At 48.4% G+C, this 22,394-nt stretch overlaps 1 protein-coding gene across 1 annotated transcript in view; it reads left to right on the top strand.

The window, feature by feature from the left end:
• PALD1 (phosphatase domain containing paladin 1) overlaps positions 1–22,394 on the top strand; it is a 95,069-nt gene that overhangs the window by 64,541 nt on the left and 8,134 nt on the right. The window contains exon 18 of the mRNA XM_036735802.1: positions 22–162. Coding sequence (XP_036591697.1) covers positions 22–162 — 141 coding nt within the window. The remainder of the gene's footprint in view (positions 1–21; positions 163–22,394) is intronic.

A 22,394-nucleotide genomic window follows, 5' to 3' on the forward strand; every position in this document is an offset into this window, starting at 1 on the left:
GTCTTTCTCTGTCTCCCCCAGGTGGTGATGAAGGTGGTCCAGCTGCTGCCTGATGGGCACCGTATGAAGAAAGAGGTGGATATGGCCCTGGACATGGTGAGCGAGACCATGACGCCGATGCACTACCACCTGAGGGAGATCATCATCTGTACCTACCGCCAGGTGAGCCTTCTCTGCCTCGCTGACCCTTGTGCTGGGCTGGCCTTTGTGGGCTCTGCTCCTGACCTCTTACAGAATTCAGCTCTGCTGGGGAATGAATAGCATTAAATGTATGTAGGAACTGAAGACACGGGGCAGGTTGGCTCTGCTTGGCCCTGTGTCATCTAACGTTTTTAGGTAAAGATAGGAGTGGCATGCTCATCAGATTGGCAGCTAACCCCAAGTTTAATTGGGAAGGACTGCTATTAGGACCCAGGAGGGTGGGACAGAATCTAAAAGGATCCTTCAGGGCAAGAGCCTTGGACTGAATCGAATAAGATGAAATTCACTAGGTCAAGATCTATGTTTGGGTCCAAAAAATCAACTGTAGAATGAGATGGCAGATGCTTGGATGGAGAGCAGTTGTTCTGAGTCCAGAAAAGCCAAGGTCCTCTTGGGCTGCATTAAGAGAGCCTCAGCTTCCAGGAGGAGGGAGCCATAGGGAGGTCATGGTCCCACGGGGCTCTGCCTTCCTTGTACAGCAGCTGGAGGCTGTGGTCTGTTCTGGGTTCCACAGTTTAAGAAGGATATGGATAGACTGGAGAGTGCCCAAGGAGGGCCACTAGGATGATGATGCCTTGAGTCTAAGATGTCCCAGATCAGTTGGAGGAACCGGAGCAGAGGAGATGCAGAGGGGACATGATGAGGGCTGTCCTATGGAAGGTGGATTTACCCTGTTTGGTAGGGGATGGTGGGACTAGGAATAAATGGGTGGAATTGGCAAAGGGGCTAATTTCGGTTGGATATTGGGGAGAACTTAACAGCGAGAGCTGTCCCAGAGTGGAAGGGGCCTCCTTGAGAGGCAGTGGGCTACCCCTCCTTGGGTTCTTCAGGCAGAGACAGGCAGAGACCCACTGGTTGGGTCTGTTATAGTGGGGTTCCACAGTATGCAGTTCGGAACTAGATGGGCATTGAGGTTCCTTCTTGTTCTCCAAGTCTGTGATTATTTTCAACAGTTGTGTGGATAATCCCCAAATTATTTTCCCATTCTTCTGCCTTACCTCCAAACTGAGGTGTTTTGGAAGGCAGGCCTATTCTGCTCCTCCAGGGGGTCTTGATCTCCGGGATTTGGAAGTCCCTAGCCATTGATGGGGATCACAGACCCTCCATCCATGGCTGTCCATCCTAGGAGACTCTTGGTCATGTCTTCCCATCATTTCACCACAAGGGGGCTGCCTAACATGCTTTAGCCAGGTTGAGAAGACCCTTAAATGCCAGATAGAGACTAACTGTTCATTAGGACTGGACTCTCCCCTCTGAGCTTACCAACCCCAGCTGATAGTAGAGGTTTCCTCAGTCATCCGCTGATGTACAAATGGCAAAGTGGGGGAAGGCCAAGTTTTTCCCACCTGTGGCTTTTTGATGCCTTAAGACCAGAGCGTGCCTTTGAGGGTGCAGATTTTGGGGCTTAGCTCCATCTGGGAGGCCCATTTGGGAGCAGACATTCTAGGCTGCTGCCTGCCTGCCCCTCCGCCGCCACCAGCCATGGGGACTGCAGCAACCTTAGGGGATATTGCAGGAGAAGGATAGTAGGTATAGGTGGTGGTGACAGACAAGCCTGGCTCCCTGGTCTCTTGGAGATTCTGCTGGTAGATGGGGATGGGGGTATAGTAATGGAGCGATGATTTTGGTGGGGAAGGCTGTGTGGGGAGAGACTTCCTGAAGCTCCCTATAGCTGACTGGGATGCCCAGCTTCACACACACACACACACACACACACACACACACACACACCCCGCTCTCCACCTCTCTGTCTGCCCCTAATGATTTTTAATAAACCTGAGGCGTTCAGCTCCTTCCCCATCCTAACTCTGGGTTGAGCCTTTTCCAGCTCTAGGCTTGAAAAGTCATCTCCTGGCTCTTGGAGGGCCTTGGGTGCTCCCCACTCCCTTCCTTCTGCCCTCCCACCTAGGAGATCATTTTGCCCATGAGACATCTGGAGAATCAAGGCCTCCAGGCTCAGAAAGCACCCAGACTCTAACTCATGCTCTCCTTGCTGCTGTCCCCAACTTTGGCTTTTCCTCAGTTAGGTTAGGGTTCCTTAGCTACCTCATTCTATGGCCATACCCCAACAAGACCACCTTGTTGTACCAAGGACAGCCACATTTTTCTAGAAACACAGAGTCTGAGGGGTTCTGGCTTTGACTCCTGGCTGTGCTATTTCTCAACTGTATAACCTTGGATGAGTTACAACCTCAGAGGCAGCTGGTGGCATAGTGGATAAAATGCTGGGCCTGGAGTCAGGAATCCAGCTTCAGACACTTACTAGCTGTGTGACTCTGGTCAAATCACTTAACCTTTGTCTTCTTTGGGTTCCTCAACTATAAAATGGAAGTAATAAATGGTACCTCCCTCCCAGGACCGTTGTTGTCGTGAGGGTTGAATACTGTTTGTAAAGCACTTAACACAGTTGATGCTTAGTAAATGCTGACTGATTGAGATAGACCTCTGCCCTCTTACTGGAGCTGTTCCTCTCAATCTCAGGGGAGGGGATTGCTCTGGGTGGCCCCCTCCCCACTTCCCTTACCAGGAAGGGTTGGATTTCTCCACTCATGGCCTGCCAGGTCCTTGGAGACTGGCTGCCCTCCTCATCCCTTTGAACAGTGCTCGGGCTCTGTGGTTCTTTGGAGCTCAGCTGGGGGCAGGAAGGAGTTTCTGAGTGACTGAGGTATGGGGGGTGGGCTTGGCTGTCAAGGTGATTTGTAATACTGTGCGTTTTTGTTGTTTTCCAGGAGATACTTAAGTGGGAGGGCAGTGTGGAGATGCAGAGAAGGGAGCTGCCAGAGACAAACTCGGACTTGCCTCCCTGTCCCCTGGGTGGGCTGGTGCACACGCCTGTGTCTTAAGGTCCTTAAGCTAGCAGAATTCACCGACTCCCAGAATGGCAGAGCTTGAGGGCTATTAGAATGTAGAATGGGCTCGTAGGGTCATAGATTTAAAGCTGGAGGGGATCTTACATATCATTGAGTCTAACCCTTCCTCTTCATTATATAAGTGAAGAAACCTAGATCGTTTGGAGTTTAAGTGATAAGGTCACACAGGATTTGAACCCAGGTCCAGCTGACTCCGTGTCCAATCTTCTACCAGACCCAGGGGATTCTAGAATGTCAGAGCTGGGAGGGGTCCTGTGCCAGAGAGTGTCAGAGGTGTAAGAAGCCTTAGAACCCTGAACCTTAGAACATAGAACAGACGATGTCTTACTTAGCATATAGAGCATGAAGCTGAGAGGGTGCTTAGAGATCATCTCTAGTCTAAGCTCATTTTAGGAACTGAGGTCCCAGAGGTCCAAAGAGGGAAGTGACGTGGTCAGGTGCCCCAGTTCTCAGGCAGCAGAGCTAGTCTGTGTCCCTGGTCCTCTGGCCCCAGGTCCAGGACTCTTCTGCAGTGGCCTGTGACCCACAAGCAGCATTAACAGCAGCAGCAACAGCGTTTGGCACCCTGGTTGGGAGGGAAGCGGGTGGTGAATGTTTAGTACCTGACCTAAGCTCTGCTCCTGGTGATGACTTCCTTAGAGCACATGCCTGAGGAGAATCCTTTGGGGTCAGCTGGCCATCGGGTGCTGACAGCCTAGGCCATACGGTGCCTTAGAGACTTTGGGAGGGAGCAGCTGGAGTGAGAGCGGGCTTCCCAGAGGCTCTGGGGCTGGGCCCCTCGGCTCCCTTCCCACCCCCTGCTTCTTTACTCTAATTGATAACACATGCCCCTGCTTCTGGGTGGATCCCTCGCCAGCCTCCCTCCACCAGGGCCTCTTAACTCACAAGAGATGCCCCTCGCCTGGGCTTCCTGAACTGCCCCCTTGACGTGAGGAGCTGGGGGAAGGGCAGAAAGATGGGGGGATGCCCCTCCTCTCCCCCCACCCCCCCAGGGAACTTTCCATCCTCAGCCCCAGCCTTGGGGGCAGTGTGAGGATCTGGCAGCAGAAAGAACATTCCACTCGGACGACTTGGGTTTCATCCTCCATCTGTCGCTTACTCTTGGTGGCTTCACATCTCCAAGCCTCAGTTTCTCCATCTGTATAATGGGGAAAACCCTTGTATTCCCATGGTTGTAAATGTAAAGTCCTACAGAACTAGGCCATGGGACCATTTAGAGCTAGGAGGGACCAGCAAGTTCGATTCCCTCCTTTTGCAGACGAGGCGGCTGGGCTGAGGGTGATGTGGTTGCCCAGCGTCCTGAGGCCCCGGACCCCAGAGGCTGTACTTTTTATGCTTGCCAGCTGCTTTTGCTCCTATTATTGGGACGGGCCTTGGGCTGGGAGTCATGGGCTCGGCCCCAGCTCCGCCAGCGACGGGCACAGTGGGCTTGGATGAGTCTCTTCCCAGCGTCATCATCTGTTAAACGTGCATGTGTGGGGTGGGGGGAGGAGGGTTAGGTGGATGCCAAGGTCCCGACGTTCTCCGTAATGAGCTGTGATTTACTGCTTTTCCTGAGTGACCTACTACATCCCGAGCCCTTCCTGACACTCTCCCTGCCCCTTCACATGGATGTAGCCTCAGCCACTGCCCCTCCCTTACAGGCAAGGCCAAGTCCAGGACCAAGGCCGTTGCCCCAGGGAGCTGAGAAGTCTATACCGGTAGATTTTAACTACAGAACACCTGGAGTTTATTATACTTGTAAAAACAAAGCACATTTTAAGAGGGCACTAAATATTTAATTTAGGGGGAGAAAATGATTTTAACAGGGCCTGGGGTTCCCAGTATCTCTAAAAAATCTAGACAGAGGGACCATTCTGAGAGCAGAAGGAGGCTTGGCGGCCAGCAGGGCTTTACGTGGGTGCTGCCAGACGTGGCTCAGTCTGGGGCAGAGTTCGGGTCAGGCCGGGAGGAAGGGACTCGGGGTTTCTCAGTGACCTCCAATTTTCAGAGCTCCTGTCAGTAGAGTTAACTAAGGCCCAGGGCGGCTAGGTGGCACAGTGAGTATAGCACCGGCTCTGGAGTCGGGAGGACCTGAGTTCAAATGCGGCCGTAGACGCTCGACACTTACTAGCTGTATGACCTTGGGCAAGTCACTTAACCCCAATTGCCTTGCCTTTCGCCCCTCCAACAAAAAAAGAGTTAACTAAGGCCCAGAGAGGGAAAGGACTTGAACGAGGTCACATGGCTGGTTCATAGTAAGAGCGGGGGCAGAGATTCTGGCTGGGGTGATGGTGGGGGTGGGGCAGGGCTCCAGCTAAGCTTAGGTTCTGGGCCTTCTCCTACCAGAGAGCTTAGTTTCTGCCACCTGAGGACCCCTCGCTCTGAGACTGTATACTCCATGAATGCCATATTTACATCCTCATGGAGTCTCTGAGCTGGAAGTGCCCAAGAAGCCATTCTGGGCAAACAAGATTCCTCTGGACAGTGGGCTGACAAGTGGTCATTCAGATTTCACTGGAAGATGGTTAATGATGGATGAACCTACTGCCTGCCCCAGCAGCCTATTCCATCGCTGTGATTTAGAGGGGTGTCTGCCTCACGCTTGTGAAGACTTTCCCTGGTGGAACTGGCGGATGAGAACCATTTGTTCTGGTGGCCATGAAGGCGGCCGAAGCGGGCGCTATGGAGCGCTTAGAGCTTGGCTAGACGCCCAAGATGCCAAGGTCACCCATTGCATCCTAGGCCATTGCCAGTCTTGACTTTTGTCCTGCCACTGGAGTTTGATAACTCTGGAAGAGAGAGTGAAGCTGATGACTCTGCCCATTGGTCCTCTTCAGAAATGAAGGACAAACAATAATCCCGATTCTGTTTCCCCTTTAATTATTAGGATATTTTTTCCTTATTACACTGAACCTAAACCTGCCTCTTGGCAGCTTCTCATGAGGCTGCTTCTGCCCTCTGGGGCCAAGCAGGACAAGTTGAATCCCTCTTCCTTGGAACAGCTTCTGGGGCCTCTCATTTGTCGCCTAGACTCAAGCAGTTTCTTAGACTATGCGATGTGCTTCTGTTTCATGGAGGGATAGCCCCAAAGTTACTCTGAGCTTTAGCCTGCCTTTGGTTTGGAGTGAGGGCAATGCCTGGATCCCCAAGGGTTGGAGGAGGAGTGAGCTGGGGGATGGGGAGAAAGGGGAGGCAGATTATAGCTGCCGCTGAGCCTCTCAGGAGGACTGAGTCCTGAGGCTCTCCCCAAGCACTACTCAGTAATGAGATGAATGGATGAATGAAAAAGCATTTATTGAACATTTAATATGCATCCAGAACCGTGTGTGCAAATGGAAAAGTGAACTATACTTTGTACTCTTAAGGGGCTTGCATTTTAATTAGGGGAGAAAACATGCCTCTGAGGGTTTGGCTGCAAGATGGATGGCAAGGCCCAGTGGCAGCAGCAGAGGGCAGATGAAAAAGTCCAGTGAGTGGTCCTTGGGGTATTGTGTCAGGGTAGGTAGAAAGAAAGGCCCACTACATGCTTTAGTGTGGCTCTGCAGGTCTTATGACAATGTCTGCGGTCTGGAAGCCATGGTCAGGGCCGGATAGAAAGGCCCATTGAGCTGCAGGGTGTGGTGGGAGGGCACAGATGAGGCCTGCTGGTTCTGCGTCTTGTCAGGATGATAGCCGGTGACCCCTTGTCTCTTACTCTCCCCTTCTTTCTCTCTTTGGGGGGCAGGGAGCAGGAAGACTAGGGCATCTTTCTTCCTTGTCTTCCATTCCAAAGCTTCTAGCCGTGAAGGCGCCCACCTTGATGCCTCCACTAGACCGAAAAAATGTTGGAGTTGGGAGGGCCACTTAAATGAAGTTTAATGGATTCACCAGTAGTGATAATGATGACAGTAGCTTGCATCTTTATACGTAGTATTACATTGGATTCCCACAACGACCCCGTCATAATTAATCACACTTTTACAGTTGAGGAAACAGACACAGAAAGGTTACGTGACTTGGCCCAGTGTTATATCACTTGTAAGACCTGAGTTCAAATCTCACCTAGCTGTGTGACCCTGGGTGAGTCACTTAACTTCTGCCTGCCTCGGTTTCCTGAGATAATAATAGCACCCCCTTTCGGGGTTGTTGTGAGGATCTCTTGAGATAACATATAACCTGAAGGCGCTATGTAAATGTCAGTAATTATTATTAAGTGTTTGAGGCAAAGTTTGGGCTTTGGTCTTTCCAACTCCCAGGTCCGGCACTCTGGGGTTACAGAGTTGCCTTGGGATAGTGCCAACTCCAGATGCTGAGATCCTGCTTTCAAATCCCATCCATACTACTGACTAGCTGAGTGACCTTGGGCAAGTCACTTCTTATGTATCTACATTTCTTCATCTTTAACATGGTGGGGTTAAACTAGATAGCTTCCAAAAGCCTTTTGAGCGGTAAATCTGTGCCCTGAGAGGTGGGAGAGAGTTAAGGAGGCCCGGTGGAAAGAGCCCTGGATTTGGTGTTAGGGGAGCTTGATCTGGCCTCCTGGGTCTGACGCTAACCAGTCATCTGGGCCCTCTGGACCCCACTTCACTCAAAGGCTTGGCCTCAGGTGCTCCCCCAGCTCTCTTGCAGCTCTGACAGTCTGAGATCTGAGTGACTGCCTGGGCTGTGGCTAATTTGAGTGTCAGACTTAGAGGGTCTGTATGGGAAACATGGGCAGGGCCCCCGGAAAGCAGAGCCCCAGTTCTGCTGGCCCTTGGGCCCCTGTGTTTAGATCCATTTAGAGCTCCGGAGGTGGTGCCCTGGGTAGCGTTGGCCTGGATGCTGGGCTATTATTATCTGCTTGACAGACCCACCATGCAATTTGGCCTCCCCAGCTGTCTGTGCCCAGAGGGCCCTTGGCTGGGGACACCAAAGGGAGGGAGGGACCTGGGTGGGGGATGGAGAGCAGCCTCTGTGCTTGGTACTTGAAGGCCTATGGAGGCACCATGGTCTCAAAGAAAGAACAAATTCCATGTCAAGGGAGTTTGCAAGTCAATGAAAACTGTTGTGCTGTAGACAATTTTTTTAAAAAAAATGTTGTTTGTCGAGGCATATTCAGGTTATGGTATGGTAAAGAGGAGTCAGGAGACAAGGGTTCTATGCTCAGCATTGCCGCTAACTTGCTAGGTGACCTTGGCTGGTCCCTTCCAGGTTTGAAATTCTATGTTCCGTATTCCAAGGGCACCTTCTAGTTCTGACATTCTAGGTTCTAGGTTCAAAGGTCTCTTTCAGGTCTGAAATTCCGTGTCCTACATTCCAAGGTCCCTTCTAGATCTGACATTCTAGGTTCTAGGTTGTAAAGTCCAGTCCAGTCTTGAAATTCTATGTTCTTAGAATGTTCCATATTTCCTTCTAGTTCTGATATTCTAGGTTCTAAGGTCCCTTCGAGTTCTGAAGTTCTGTGTTCCAAGATTCCTTCCAGTTCTGACATTCTAGGTTCTACGGTAGGTCCCTTCCAATTTTGAAATTTTGTGTTCCATGTTCCAAGGTCCCTTCTCGTTCTGGCATTCTAGAGTCTAAGGTCCCTTCCAGTTTTGAAATTCTCTGTCTGTGTTCCAGGGTCCCTTCAGGTTAGAACATTCTAGGTGCTGAGGTCCCTTCTAATTCTTAATTTTATGTTCAATGTTCTAAGATCCCTTCTGGCTCTGACATTCTAGGTTTAGCGTTCTAAGGTGATCTCCAGTTCTGATGTTCTGTCTTCTGTATTCTTAGGTTCTCTCAACTCCGATATTCTGTCTGTTTTATTCATAGAGTCCTAGATCTTGAGCTAGAGGCCAGCTAATCTAACCCCCTCATCTTACTGAAAAGGAAACTGAGGCCCAGAAGGCCCTATTAACTTTGATATTTCACAGCTCTCTCTGTCAAGGGTGAAATTCTTGGTGTGGAATTGAAGGTGCAGTAGGAAGACAGTGTGGCTTTTGGTTTCAGATTCATGGATCAGAGCTTCAGGGGACCTTCGAGGTTACCAACTCCCTCAGTCGACAGAGCCAGGACAGGGTTCACACGGGACTGGAAGGGGTCACCCCACTCCCTTGCCCACAGATGCAGGCCCAGTCAGTGTCCCTTGGACCCAAGTCTCCTGCCTCCAGATTTGGCACCCCTTTTCTTCCTCCCCAACCCCAGTCTACATTTGCCAGTTGACCTGGGGAGAGGCTCCGATGGCAAGTTTGCCTGTTGATGGGGGGGAGCTGAGAGTTTCACATCCGTAAATGGGGTGACCTCCGATCACTGTTGGTCCCTGTGTGTCCAACCTCCCCTCCTCATTAGAGTGTGACCATATTTTGCCTTTCTTTGTATCCCCATTGCAGGGTCCTAATAACAGTCGTTGAGTTAAACTTCATGGCAATCTCAAGGGTTTTCAAGTGTTGGAGAGTGGCCTTTATGAGGGAGCTGATCCTGGGAATGGCACAGCTTGCTTCCTCCTCCATTCCATTTCCCTAATTGACTCCCCTGGGACTCAGAGGAACTTCCTTGCCCGCTGTGTCTGGATGTTTACTTAAATCCTCACCCTCCCGTGGCCTGTTTCTGGGCCGTGCAGACCAGACAGCTTTGACCTGCTCTGCATGGGGGAAAGAATCCTGGCCCAGAGGCAGGGGAGTTTGGTCAGAGGAGGCAGCAGAGGCCTGGGCTCAGCTGCCCACTTTAACACTAGGACTTTAGGGGAGATCATGGAGCGTAGGTTTTTTTTTTCTGCATAGGACAGTAACGAGGAAAGTGGAACGTAAACTTTCAAACTCTGTAGGAATGGAGAGGCTTTTTGGGTTATGATTATGATTGTTGAGAGGAGTTGTGGATAAAGATAGCCTCAAAGCCAGCTCAAAGACCTGGGGCAGGTCCCACCTTTGGTAGGTAACAGTAGTGCCTCCTGTGTGCTAGACCCTTTGCTGAGGGCTTTACAAAGACCGTCTCATTTGATCCTCACAACAGTCTTCACAGGTAGGTACTTGGTTGTGCTCATTTAACAGTTGAGTAAACTGAGGCAAACAGAGGTTCAGTGACTTGCCCAAGGTCACAAAGCTAGTAAATATCTGAGGCTGGATTGGAACTCAGGTCTTTTTGACTTCAGGGCTGACACTCTATCCACTGAGCCACCTAGCTGCCCCCATCCTGGCTGCGTGACACAGGGTCAATCATTCCCTTCTCAGCGCTCTGAGCAATATTCTAAGACCAGAAGTTTCAGAGGAGGCGGCAGTCTGCATGCGTAGAGGGAGTTTTTTCATCTGTAAGTACCTGATGTCAATGAAATCGTGAGTCAGTCCCTATCCCCATCCTATCCACAGTTATTGGCATCCTTGGAGTTTGGAGGCTCCTTTCTGACACCTACTGGCTGGGTGACCCTGACCAGCTTGTATCCCCCCTCTGAAAAGAGGAGATGATTATTATTTCTGCTCTCTGCTACATGGTGTCCTCTCCCCTCCTCATTAGAGTGTGACCATATTTTGCCTTTCTTTGTATCCCCAGCACTTAGTACGATGCCTGGCATACAGTAGGCGCTCAATAAATACTTGTTGATTCAGCAGGCATTTTTCAAGTACCTACTGTGTGCCAGGCTGGGGATACAAAACAATTCCTGCCCTCAAGGAGATTGTATTCTATCTGGAATGACAACGTGTCCACGTCCATCTTTGTATCAATCACTCAGCAGGCATTTATTCATTAAGTGCCTACTATGTGCCAGACATTGTGCCCTAAGGTGTAAAGGCAAAAGTGATGTAGTTCCTACTTTTAATGGGGCTGTGGTGTGTATGTACGTGTATACAAAATAGATAAAAGGTGATTTTGCAGGTGTGTGTGTGTGTGAATGTGTATATGTTTATACAAAATAGATACAAGGTAACTGTGTGTATACAAAATGGATACAAGGTGATTGTGTGTATATTTATGAATATACACAAAAAATAAATATGAGATGATTGTGTATGGTGTGTGTGTATATACATACATGCATAAAACATAAGGTGATTTTTTGGCATTTATACACATATATGTATATATATATATATATACATAAAACATATATACACATACATATACACACAAAATAGATACAAGGTGATTGTGTGTACACACAAAAATAAATATGAAGTGATTGTGTGTGCATGTATATATATACACAAAACATAACAAGGTGATTTTGTGTGTGTACGTATATATGTACCCCCAAATTTAATAAAACATACACAAAGCATATAACATAAAATATATACACACACATACGTAGATACATATATAGATAGCTAGATACATGCGTACATACATACATACTTATACACACAAAATAGATGCCAGGTGATTTTGTGTGTGTGTGTGTGTATACAATATATATATATATATAAACATACACAAAAGTTAATAAAACATACACAAAACACACATACATACATAGATACATAAATAGATACATATGTACATACACATACTCCCACAAAATAGATACAAGGTGATTTTGTGGGGGCAGCACTAGCAAGGTTGTCAGGAGAGACATATGCAAACTTAAAAGCGTTATCAGAGTAGGACCTAGTATTATTATCGTGCTTTGCTGTTCTTTTCAGTGGGGATTGTAAGGTACCACTGAGCCCAGTGAGGGTGTTTCCCCAGACAGAGGCACCAGGCTCTTGGGCTGGGACCCCCAGGGGAGGTGCAGGGAAGGGGAAGGGAGAACCCAGTCCAACCGTGGCGGCCGCCTCAGTCTGGGATCTGCAGACACCTTCTCCTGCAGCTCCCATCATCCCCGTCTGGCCAGGAATGTCCTGAGCTGAGCTCCACATTCCGCTCGTCTGAAAGTTTCCTTCCAGGCTTCCATGAGTCCTGGATTTTGAAATGGACCAGCACTTGTTAATTTCTTGGCAGGTGCCGTTAACGATAACAACATTCTCCCTGGGCTGGCTCCCCAGCTACTTTCTCCCCCTGGTCTCTTCCCCTCTTCCCCTCTGCCATACGCTGCTTAATTCCATTGTACTTGGCCTCTCTCCACAACTGGCAGTGAAATCATGCTTTAATAATAAGCAATTAGGGAAAAATACTCCCTGGGATTCAGAGTGTTTCCTCCCCCCAGCGTCAGGAATATTCTGAGGCTGTCTGTAAGAAAGTGCCGGGGCTTTCTGGAGGTCTCTCCTCTGCCATAAATCAGGAAAGAGCCTCTGGAATTCTTCAGGAAAGTCGGCTTCGTCCAGGGGAGATGGGATGGGGCTGGGTAATTTCTGGAGCTGTCACACCACGTGATGCAGTTAGGCAGGAGAAAAACTTCTTTCTGCTGCTGGCTAGGCTCAGGGGTGGTTCAGGGCAGACAGGCGGTTGTAAGATAATAGCTGGAAGTAACTTTAGGGACCGTCTAGTCTCGGAGTTCCTAACCTGGAATCTGTAAATTTGATGTTTGAAATTATTTTTAATATTTCAGTAGAATTGGTTTCCTTTGGAATCTTATATGTTTTTATCTTATGCGTTTAAAAATCTTGTTCTGAAGGCTATTCCATAGGCTTCGCCAAACTGCCTCAGGGGTCCTTGATATAAAAAGAGGAAGAAGCCCAATCTAATCCAACCCTATTTTACAGAGAAGGAAACCAACCCAGAAAGAGGAAGTCACTTGCCCAAGACCACACAAGTATTGAGTAATTTTAATAATGATAATGATGACATTTATATTGCATAGTAAAGTGGTACAATGGATAGAGACCTGGGCCTGGAGTCGGGAAAACCTGAGTTCAAATCCAGCCTCAGACACTTCCTAGCTGTGTGACCCTGGGCAAGTCATTTCACCCTGTTTGCCTCAGTTTTCTCATCTGTAAAATGAGCTGGAGAAGGAAATGGCAAACCCTTCCAGTATCTTTGCCAAGAAAACCCCAAATAGGGTCATGAGGAATCAGACACAACTGAAACAACTGAACGGCAACGCCAAAATTCTTGAGAAGAGATCAGTAGGTTTCGCCAGACTGGCAAAGAGGACCATACTACAGAAAAGGACAAGTCCCACCAGAACATACATCAGCGGGGACAGTGTCTGAAGGCTAGATTTTCCCTTAGCAGCTCAGTGAAAGCACACTAAATGAAACCAAACCAAACCAAGGCTCAAAAGCAGGTGTATATAATGACAGTAAAACTGATAGCTAGCATTTGCATAGTGCTTTGAGGTTTTCAAAGCGCTTTATTAATTACTGATACTTAATAATGAATAATTACTAGTATAATACTTGCTAATAATTAAGAATATTAATAATTATTAAATATTATCTTATTTTAACCTCACAATAACACTGGGAGGTAGGTGATATTATTGTCTCTATTTTACAGATGGGGAAACCGAGGGTGACGCAGGTTGGGTCACTTGTACAGGGTCACCCAAACAGTAAGCAACTGAGACAGGGTTTGAATTCGGGTCTTCCTCACTCCAAATCCAGCACTCCACTTAGGCCAGGTGGATGGAGGGCTAGCCTTGGAGTCAGAAAGACTTGCATTCAAATCTTGCCTCTTGTATATACTAACTATATGACCCTGAGCAAGTCACTTAACTTCTGAGACTATAAATTACAATCAATCTGTGAATCCACATCGAGGGAAGGTGTTTCCATACAGGGAATCCCCCACACAAAGGAAATCATAGATGAGACAATGAATGAATTAATAAATGAATGAAATTCAAATTATCTCACTTCTAGTCCTTGTTTTGTTTTCTTCAGAAAACGCTTAAAAAATATAGCCAAAGAGGTTTCAAAAGCCCACTGACACCTTCTTCTAATACCTTATCTTGGTAGGCCTGTCACTGGGGATTTTCAGAAACCCTTGGAAGCTGTGGTAAGGTCTGCCAGGTTGGAAAGGTTTTGAGGAGAGGACCAGCCTCTTAGTAAGTTGGAAGAGCTTCATCTCCAGAGCACTGGCCATCATGAGGTGATTGGGGAGGGGGAGGACTAACTGTTCAAAGGTCACCAATTAAGGCACAGAGGGATTGAGATCTGCGGTAGGGGAGGGAGCACCCACACCAGGGAGGTGACATATTCTAGAAGTCATGAAAAATAAGAGTTGTCAAAAACTGGAAATGACCTCTCCAGTCAATGATTATTCCCACTGAATGCTGAATTTGGTGATCAGGAAAACTTGGTGTTTCCACCTAAGACACCAGCTGTTTAACCCTGGGCAAGGCCAGCAGCATGGTCCCATGGAAAGGCACCTGATCTGAAGTTTGAGGACTGCAGTTAAAATCCCACCCAGGGTCTTGCCCAGGGTCACAGAGCTGGTAAGTGTCTGAGGCCAGATTTGAACTCAGGAAGATGAGTCTTCCTGACTCCAGAGTTGGCGCTCTATACACTATGGCACCACCTCGCTTCTCAAGAATACTGCTTGTATATGCATAAAATAAAATACTTAGGATTTCAAAGAAAACCAACTCTATTGAAATACAGTTATCAAAAGGTTTTTTTTTAATTCACAGATTCCCCATGGAGTTCCATGGACTCCAGCTTGGGAACCCCTGCTGTAGAAATAAAGACAGAATCTCGCCTGACTATGTGAGGCAAGCAGGCATTTTCTCTGGCTGTTTTCCGTGACTAGAATCTCTTCTCTTCTCATCTCTCTCGGCTTCCCTGGCATCTTTTGGGTCTCAGCTAAAACCCCACCCTGTACATGAAGCCTTCCTGATTCCCTTTAATGTTATTATACCCTTCCACCTTCTCCCTCCCCTACCCCCTCCGTGGTTATCTCTAATTTTTCCCATCGGTATCTTATTTCTAATTCTTGTTGGAATGTTTTCTCCCTCATTAGATTGTGAGCTCCTTGAGGGCTGGAATCACGTTTTTGCCTTTCTTTGAATCCTTATCACGTAGCACAGTGCTTGACCCATAGTAGGTGCTTCATAAATGCTTGTTGACTTATAGAAACTGAAACTTACTGAGAGAGGGAGTGATGTCACATAGCTGGTAAGTGTCTGTGCCCTGCCATACTGCCTCTGAAATAATTAGATTTTTTTAAGTGATCCTATTTACAGACAATCAATTTTGTCCTGTAACTGCCCAAGTAATGATTCTTCTGTCCCTTGATTGTAACAACTCACTATCTTTGGCTCTTTGGATTTAGAACTAATGGGGCATTAACGATGAGTGAGCACCCTCCCCCCACTCATGGAACCCACCAGGGGTGAGCCCTTCGTCCTGGGTGCAGACATCTCCAATAGCCTTTCCTCCTAGAGAGTGTGATCGCCCTTTGAACAGGTTAGCACCATGAACGTCATTCAGAAAAACCATATTGGCTGCAAGAGCTCAAAAGAAGTTTTAAGGCATTGTGGAAAAATTAAATTCTGATGGTACCAAGAGTTAAGAACAAAAAACAGTTTTTCCTCAGAGAAATACTTTCAAGATGATCATGTGTATAATTAAGGCTTAGAAAAAACCTCTTCTGCAAACACATATGGGTTAGTAAAGTTATACTTTATTTTATGGAAAAACTTTAAAAACAGACAAGTGATGGTTTCTAAAAAGATAAAACAGGGCCCAAGGCCCTTCAGGTGTAAGTGAGCAGAAAAAGCCTTTGACCTGAGCCCAGATCCTTTTGATTTTACATTAGGGCTCCTTCAGCTACTTTGTTTGTTGTTGGTCAGTCGCTTTTTAGTCGTGTCCAACTCTTGGTGACCTCATTTGGGGTTTTCTTGGCAGAGATACTGGAAGGGTTTGCTATTTCCTTCTCCAGCTCATTTTACAGATAAGGAAACTGAGGCAAACAGGGTGAAGTGACTTGCTCAGGGTCACACAGCTAATAAGTGTCTGGGACCATATTTGAACTCAGGAAGATGAGTCTTCCTGACACCACCTAGCTGCCATATGCTTTCTGCCATACCAGGCCAGAACTTGGCTAGATACAGCACATGAGGGTCTTGGGGGTAGAGGAAGACAGGTGATGGGATTTCCCCTCTCCTTACTATTTTCCAGCTGCCAATCAGGCCTACAGACTCTGTAGGAGTCACACACTCAGCTGGTTTGGGCGTCAAAGTATCTCGCCTCATTAGTGGGGATCAGGGATCAGCTGAGCCAGCCCTCCTCATGTCCTTCCGTTCCCTTCAGCCTAGAGTTCTTCTGTGAGTGAAACATGTCCTGCCCATGTCCCAGAATGCCCTGATGAGTCGTGGCCTGACAAACCCTGGGTCGAGAATGGCTTCTGATTAAGCCTTTCTGGTCTGTCCAGCTGTGATATCATTCCTTGCCTGTCCCAAGAGTACAAATCCTTGGCCAAACTTGAAATTAAAATTGCTCCTTCTCCTTTTGGGGTCAAGCTGCTGATGACTCAGCATTTGATGGACCCTGCCCCTGAGAGGATGGAGTTTCCCTGCACTGGGTCATCTATGGAGCCCCAGCCAAAGTTAATATTATTAATAGTGTTTGCAAAGCACTTTGCATATATTGAGAGAGGGCATGACATAGTGGACAGAGACTTGGTCTCTAAGCTAGAAAGACCTGGGTTCAAGTCTTGCCCATGACACATACTGCCTGTGTCAGCCCAAGTGAACTCTGGGAAGCTGTTTAAGATTCCCAAGTTGCAGAAAATGTGCCGATCTGCATTGCTAAGAATTTGTACTCACCTAGGAGTTCCCTTTGCTAGTGAAAGATATGGCCATATTTGAGTCTTACAACCACCCTTTAAGGTTGTTATTGTTGAGACGCTACTGGTATACAGGAGGTGCTTAATAAATGCTTATTGCTTGATTATTATGCCAACCTGAGGGATCACAGGGTTGCTCCACAAGGGCTCATGAGATCATTTTCTGTCTGTGCTCCAGGGGTCCATGTGGGTTATCACCCCAGTGAGGCGGGCAGATTGTGACCCTTCCTTACTTGCAGGTTGTCTTTATGAGTTGTTTGGCCAAGAAAATCCGTGACTTCCTGTCCAGTGCTTAAGATGAGCCCTTTAGTCTGTCACCCAGTCTTTATCCCAAGCCCGGCCAAATTAAAACTGCCAGTTCTTGTGTGGGCATTTCTATGGCGTAGTAGACAGGGTATTGGGTTCAAATCCCACCTCAGATACTAGCTGTGTGACTCGGGACAATTCACTTGAACCTCCCTGGGTCTTCATTTCTCATCCCTACAATGAGGAGATTGGCCTGATGGCCTCTAAGGTCACGTCCGGCTCTAAATCTGTGATCGTATGATGCTGTGACCCGGACTCCCCTCTGTGTCCTCAGGAGGCGTCAAAAGGGAGTGTTGGCTGAGGATATTTCTCTAAAAAGATGGAAATTAAAGATGAGCCCGCCCTCAGCCCCTGGCCATCCCCGTCCTCAACCCCCCCTCCAGGGCCTCATTCCAACAGGTAGTGTGTCTTGAAGGCGCCCCGTGTAATTACAGCGGCGCTGGAATGCCGTGAGCTGTCATATAAAAAATGATGGAGGGGAAGTAGCGTTTTCCAAAACCATTTAACGCCCAGCCCAGAATAGATCCAGTGGCTGTCCTGCTGGCGAGGCTGCAGTGGCTGCTGCTGCTGGGGGGAGGGGATTCCATCGATGGTCCGGGAAGGCGCTTGGGGAGGTGGGATCCCTATTGTCAGGTCTCCTGGTCCCCTTCCCCGAGGTTCTTGACTTTGTATTAATAATAATAATAAAGATGATGACATTTATACAGCACATTACCATTTATGAAGCACTTTACGGATTTCCCCATTGTGTTCCTGAGTGGTAGCAGTTGGCGAGCTTAGTCCTCAGGGCCAATGGTGTACATTGTGGTGGCAGCACCGTAGAGACTCCCATTTAGAGCTTGAAGGGGGCTTAGAGGCCACCTGGTCCAGCCCTCTCTTTTTACCTTTGAGGAAACTGAGGCCGGGAGACGTTAAATAATCCACTCAAGTTCGCTCAGGTAAGTGGCAGAGACAGGACTTGAACCCAGGACCTCTGACTCCAAATCTAGTTCTATATAGGAATGAAGCTAGATGGCACTGTGGGTGGCACACTAGAACTGGAGTCAGGAAGACTTGAGTTCCACTTCAGCCTCAGACACTTACTAGGTGTGTGACCCCAGGCACATCATCTAACCTCTGACTGTCTCATCTGTTAAATGGAGATCCTAATAGCATCTGCTGCCTAGGGTTGTTGTCATGATGAAATGGGAGACTCTTTATAAAGTGCTTTGCAAACCTTAAGGCGATGTACACAAATAATAATAATTATTAATTTTTATAATTATCATTACAAGGGCTATCCCCTACACATGGCATCTCCAGCCTCTTCTTGCCCCCACTCCTCTTCAAGGGAGACTTTAATTGGTGTGGGGGGTGAGGAGAAGCAGGAGGTTGGGTCCAGAGGCCATCACTGTTCTCATTGGAGAGAGAGTACTGGCCTCGAATGATATCGATCTGCTCCCTTAAATATAATTGCTGCTCTCAGGGATGTGGTTTTTCAGGTTCAAGCGAACTTCTGATCACTGTTGGCAAACCTAGAGAGGAGAGTGTCAAGGAGAGGGTGACCCACAGGATCAGAAGCTGTGGAGTAGAGATCAGGAAGGGTGACTGGAAAAAGGCCTTGGATCTGGGAGTGAAGAGCTCCTTTCGGTTGAATGATGAGGTCTGAAGCCAGATTACAGATTACTTAGAAGAAGGTGAAAGGAAAGAACATGATTGTAGATGCATCTTGCTGGAGGACATTGGGGGAAAGACAGGACCATGGGTAATGGGGATGGTCTGTGCAGGGCTGGGGGAGACGTGATGGAGCTTGTAGACATCAGGAAAGGAGCCAGGAGGGAGTGAGAGACTGAAGATCAAAGAGAGAGGTTAGCCGGGTGAGGGTGATCTGCTGGAGAGGATTGGGGCTGCCTGGAGAGGCGTTGCCTTGGCAAACACCGCCTCTTCGTGAGTGACAGAAATTAAGATGATAACAGGGTAGGGGGTCTGAGTGGCATAAGATGGGAAGATGGGAAGATCTGGAGGTCAGGACAAATGTGTTCATGTCTTTCGGTGTTTGAGGCCTGAGAGGGTAGAGGGAGCCGGGGCTATGGGGGAGGAGAGATTTGGAAAAGCCACCGTGCAGAGTGGGCTAGTGAATCAATTAGGGAGATGTGGAAAAACTGGCCTGCTACAGGGAGATTAAATAGCCTAAATGTGGAGGTCTCCAAACAGGATTTGCCCAGTCTCCTCAGACTCTAGAGCCAGAGGCATCTTCCCTCATTCCAGGTTGGCTGCCTTAGTCCTGGTTTGCTTCTACCTCTCACCACGTCACCTTCGGCAAGTCACTTAACAACTGTGGGCTTCCGTTCTCCCTCTGCAAAATAACAGGGTTGGACCGGAGGATCCCTAAGGTTCTAAACATTCCCACATCCCAGCCTCGGTTATCGAGTGACAGCCTGGCCAAGCCAGTGCCAGGACAGCTGATTAAAAACAGCCGGGTTATTTTTATCAGTGGCAGAGGGCCAGGCCTTGTTCCCCTGCTCTCTGAGCTGGCCTAACGTGGGTGAAGTTTAAGAAACCAAAGACCACCTTTAGGAAGGAAAGGTCATTGTCTCTTACCTACAACAAGAGGATCTGTGGGCCGAGCCACCCCAACTAAGCTAAAAATAAAGGAGGTAAAAATGAAATCATCCGCTTTTAAACCATATCCTGAATTTAGAAGTGAATTGCAGCCTTGCTGATCAGGTCAAAGCAATCCAGATGTTGCCCAGGCCTTTTCCTCCTCCCCCTGTCGGAGGCATGAGGCATGTGACGGCAGGGAGCGGGGCCATCCAGAGGGTAAAGGCCGGCGTGTGTGGTCACAGGCTTGGCGTGTGTGTTGTGGGAATGTGGTGGGGGCAGGGAGGATAACTCTGAGCCCAGGAGTTTTGAAAATGCAGGCATGGATTTTAGAGGCCATCTAGGCCTGACCCCTCATTTTGCAGAGGAGGACTCAGCGGTTTGTGACTTGCCCAGGGTGACTGGGGAATAAGCATCCGAGGTGAGATTTGAACCCGTCTTCTCTGATGCTGGTGTAGTATATCGAGAAGAGCCCTGAATTTGGAGCAAGAGGGTCTGGGTTTAAATTCTGTTCCTGCCCCTTCCTGCCTTCCAAGAGATTACCACCTACTGGAGGGGAGAAGTTCCTAAATGATCATGACGATAAGTAAGAATGGGCTGAAGAAACACAGAGGAAAGAGCACCGGACCAGGGGCTCCAAGAAGTTCAAAGAGGGTCAAAGCATTCTTCCTCGAAGACATCGAGGAAGCCCACGGAAAGGCGGAGGCATCCCACTTGGTCTTTGAGGAGCAGGTGGAGAGGTTCCTGCAGGCTGTCCTCCCTATAGAACGTAAGCTTCTTGAGGGCAAGGACTGTTTCGTTCTTTGTCTCTGTGGCTCCATTAGCAGGTGCTGAATAGATGCTTGATAATGGATAGAATGGGAATCAGTTACTTCTTCTTGGGACTCAGTTCCCTTCTGTGTAAAAATAGCAAAGTGGATTAGATCATCCTTAGTACATATCCCTTCCAGATCTAAGTACTATGAATTCTTCTGGATTACACAATTAGAAGGGGGTTTAAAGGGCTCCAGGCCCTAGGATCAGGTTTTTGAGGAGGAAGTAGTGAGGAATGCTGAGGAACAGGAGTAAGGTCCAGAATGGTAGAACTTTGAGCTTCAGGGTCTATGGAGAGAATGTACCAAATCTGAGGGGAGGTGGGGGGAGAGGTTGAGTTTTTGACAAAATGCTTCCCCTTCTCTCCCAGCTTCATTTATATTTAAGTTCCTTTGCATTTATTTAAACCTGGATTCCTGTTCAAGGGAACCAAAACCCAATCCAACCCAACCCAGGCTTTCTTTGTTTCCTGGGGAGTAGAGAACTGTCCAGTCTTTTGCCCTGATTCCTCCGTGCCCTGGGCCAGGAGGCACTGTCCTCTCCCAGATGGTCTCTGTAGCCCTTGAAGGCTTTTGGGGGCAGAGTCCCGCCTTCCGTTCCCAGGTTTGCTCCTGGGGGGCAGGGGTGAGCCTGTCTTTTTGCCTTGTTAACAGCTGGAGAGAGTTGGGACAGATAGGTAGGTGGATGATTGGTTAATCCTAGGGTCCATCTGATGCCCGAGGGATGAAGCAGCCTTTGTTGACATTGTGAAGTGACCCAGCTGTTTACTACTTGTGTGTCCTTGACCAGGATCCTTCTGATCTCCAGACCCCATTCTCCTCATCTGTGAAATGGAGGCATTGGTCTAGAATGTGGATGACTCTTTCCAGCTCTAATATCTTATGTATCTGGGGATGGGAAGGAGGTGGGATGGGATGGGGTGTGGTAAGCAAGAAACCTTCTGACAGAAACCAAACATGAGAAACAGAATGTGCTCAGATGTCCTGGGCCAAGGCAGGCGTGTTAAAGGCGTCCAGCTGCAGCCCAGCTGTTGGAGGAGACCAACCCTCCCTGCTGTTCAGAGCCACTCAAGCTTGCTATTCCTTAATGGATATTTCTTGGTGGGCCCTGGGGACTGGGACCTAGAGCCAAGGCCTTTTTGTTCCTGAAGAACATGGCTCTCATGTTGTTGTCTTCATGTATTGTGTTTTGCAGTGGGGAGAGCGTGAAGAAGGTGCATCCCCCCTCCACCCCAGGCAGTTACCTTGATGGGTAGAGAGTAGGCCCTGTTCAGAGCCCACTCTCAGGGAGCAGCACTTAGAGAGACCAACTGCTCCCTAGATGGTGAATTAGAAAGAGGGCTGAGGGGTGGCTGGGCGGTGCTGCCGTGGATAGAGCATCAGTCCTGGAGTTGAGGACCTGAGTTCAAATGTGACCTCAAACATTAGCTGTGTGACCTTGGGCGAGTCACTTAACCCCAATTGGCTAAAAAAGAAAAAGAAATGAAAAGAAAAAAAGAGGGCTGAGCTTGGAGTCACAGGACTCAGTTTTGAATAAGGGTGTTACCATTTACTGCTGGTATGACCTTGGGCAAGTCTCTTAACCATAAAATGAAGGGAATTGGGCTAGTTGACCCCAGTGACCCCTTCCAACTCTAGGGCTTTGATCCTGGTGGATGCCCATTTCTTCTCCCCTCGTGGATGGGTCTGTGCCATTACGTGATCCCCTAGGTGGGGCCCTGTAGGCTTAGGAGTCACCTGGGGGGCAGAGGGGGATTGTTTCTGTTTTAACCAGTCACCTTGGGAGGTTTTCCCACCCTGACTGAAGTATTTGTTCTGTCTTCCTACAGCTGACTGGGTCTGTTTGTCCTGGTCAGGATGGCCTTGGCTGCGGCTGGCTTGTTTGTATTAGGAAGGAATTGGGATCTCTGGTTGGATTGGCCTAGTGCACTCCCAGTAAGCACTGTCCCTTTACCAGCCACATCACCCCGCTCTGTTGTTAACAACAGGAAAGAGTTTCTGGGGGGACTGAGCAATTAACTGACTTGCTGAGAGTCACACAACCAGC

The sequence above is a fragment of the Trichosurus vulpecula genome, chromosome 8, assembly GCF_011100635.1.
Source record: "Trichosurus vulpecula isolate mTriVul1 chromosome 8, mTriVul1.pri, whole genome shotgun sequence".
NCBI lineage: Eukaryota > Metazoa > Chordata > Mammalia > Diprotodontia > Phalangeridae > Trichosurus > Trichosurus vulpecula.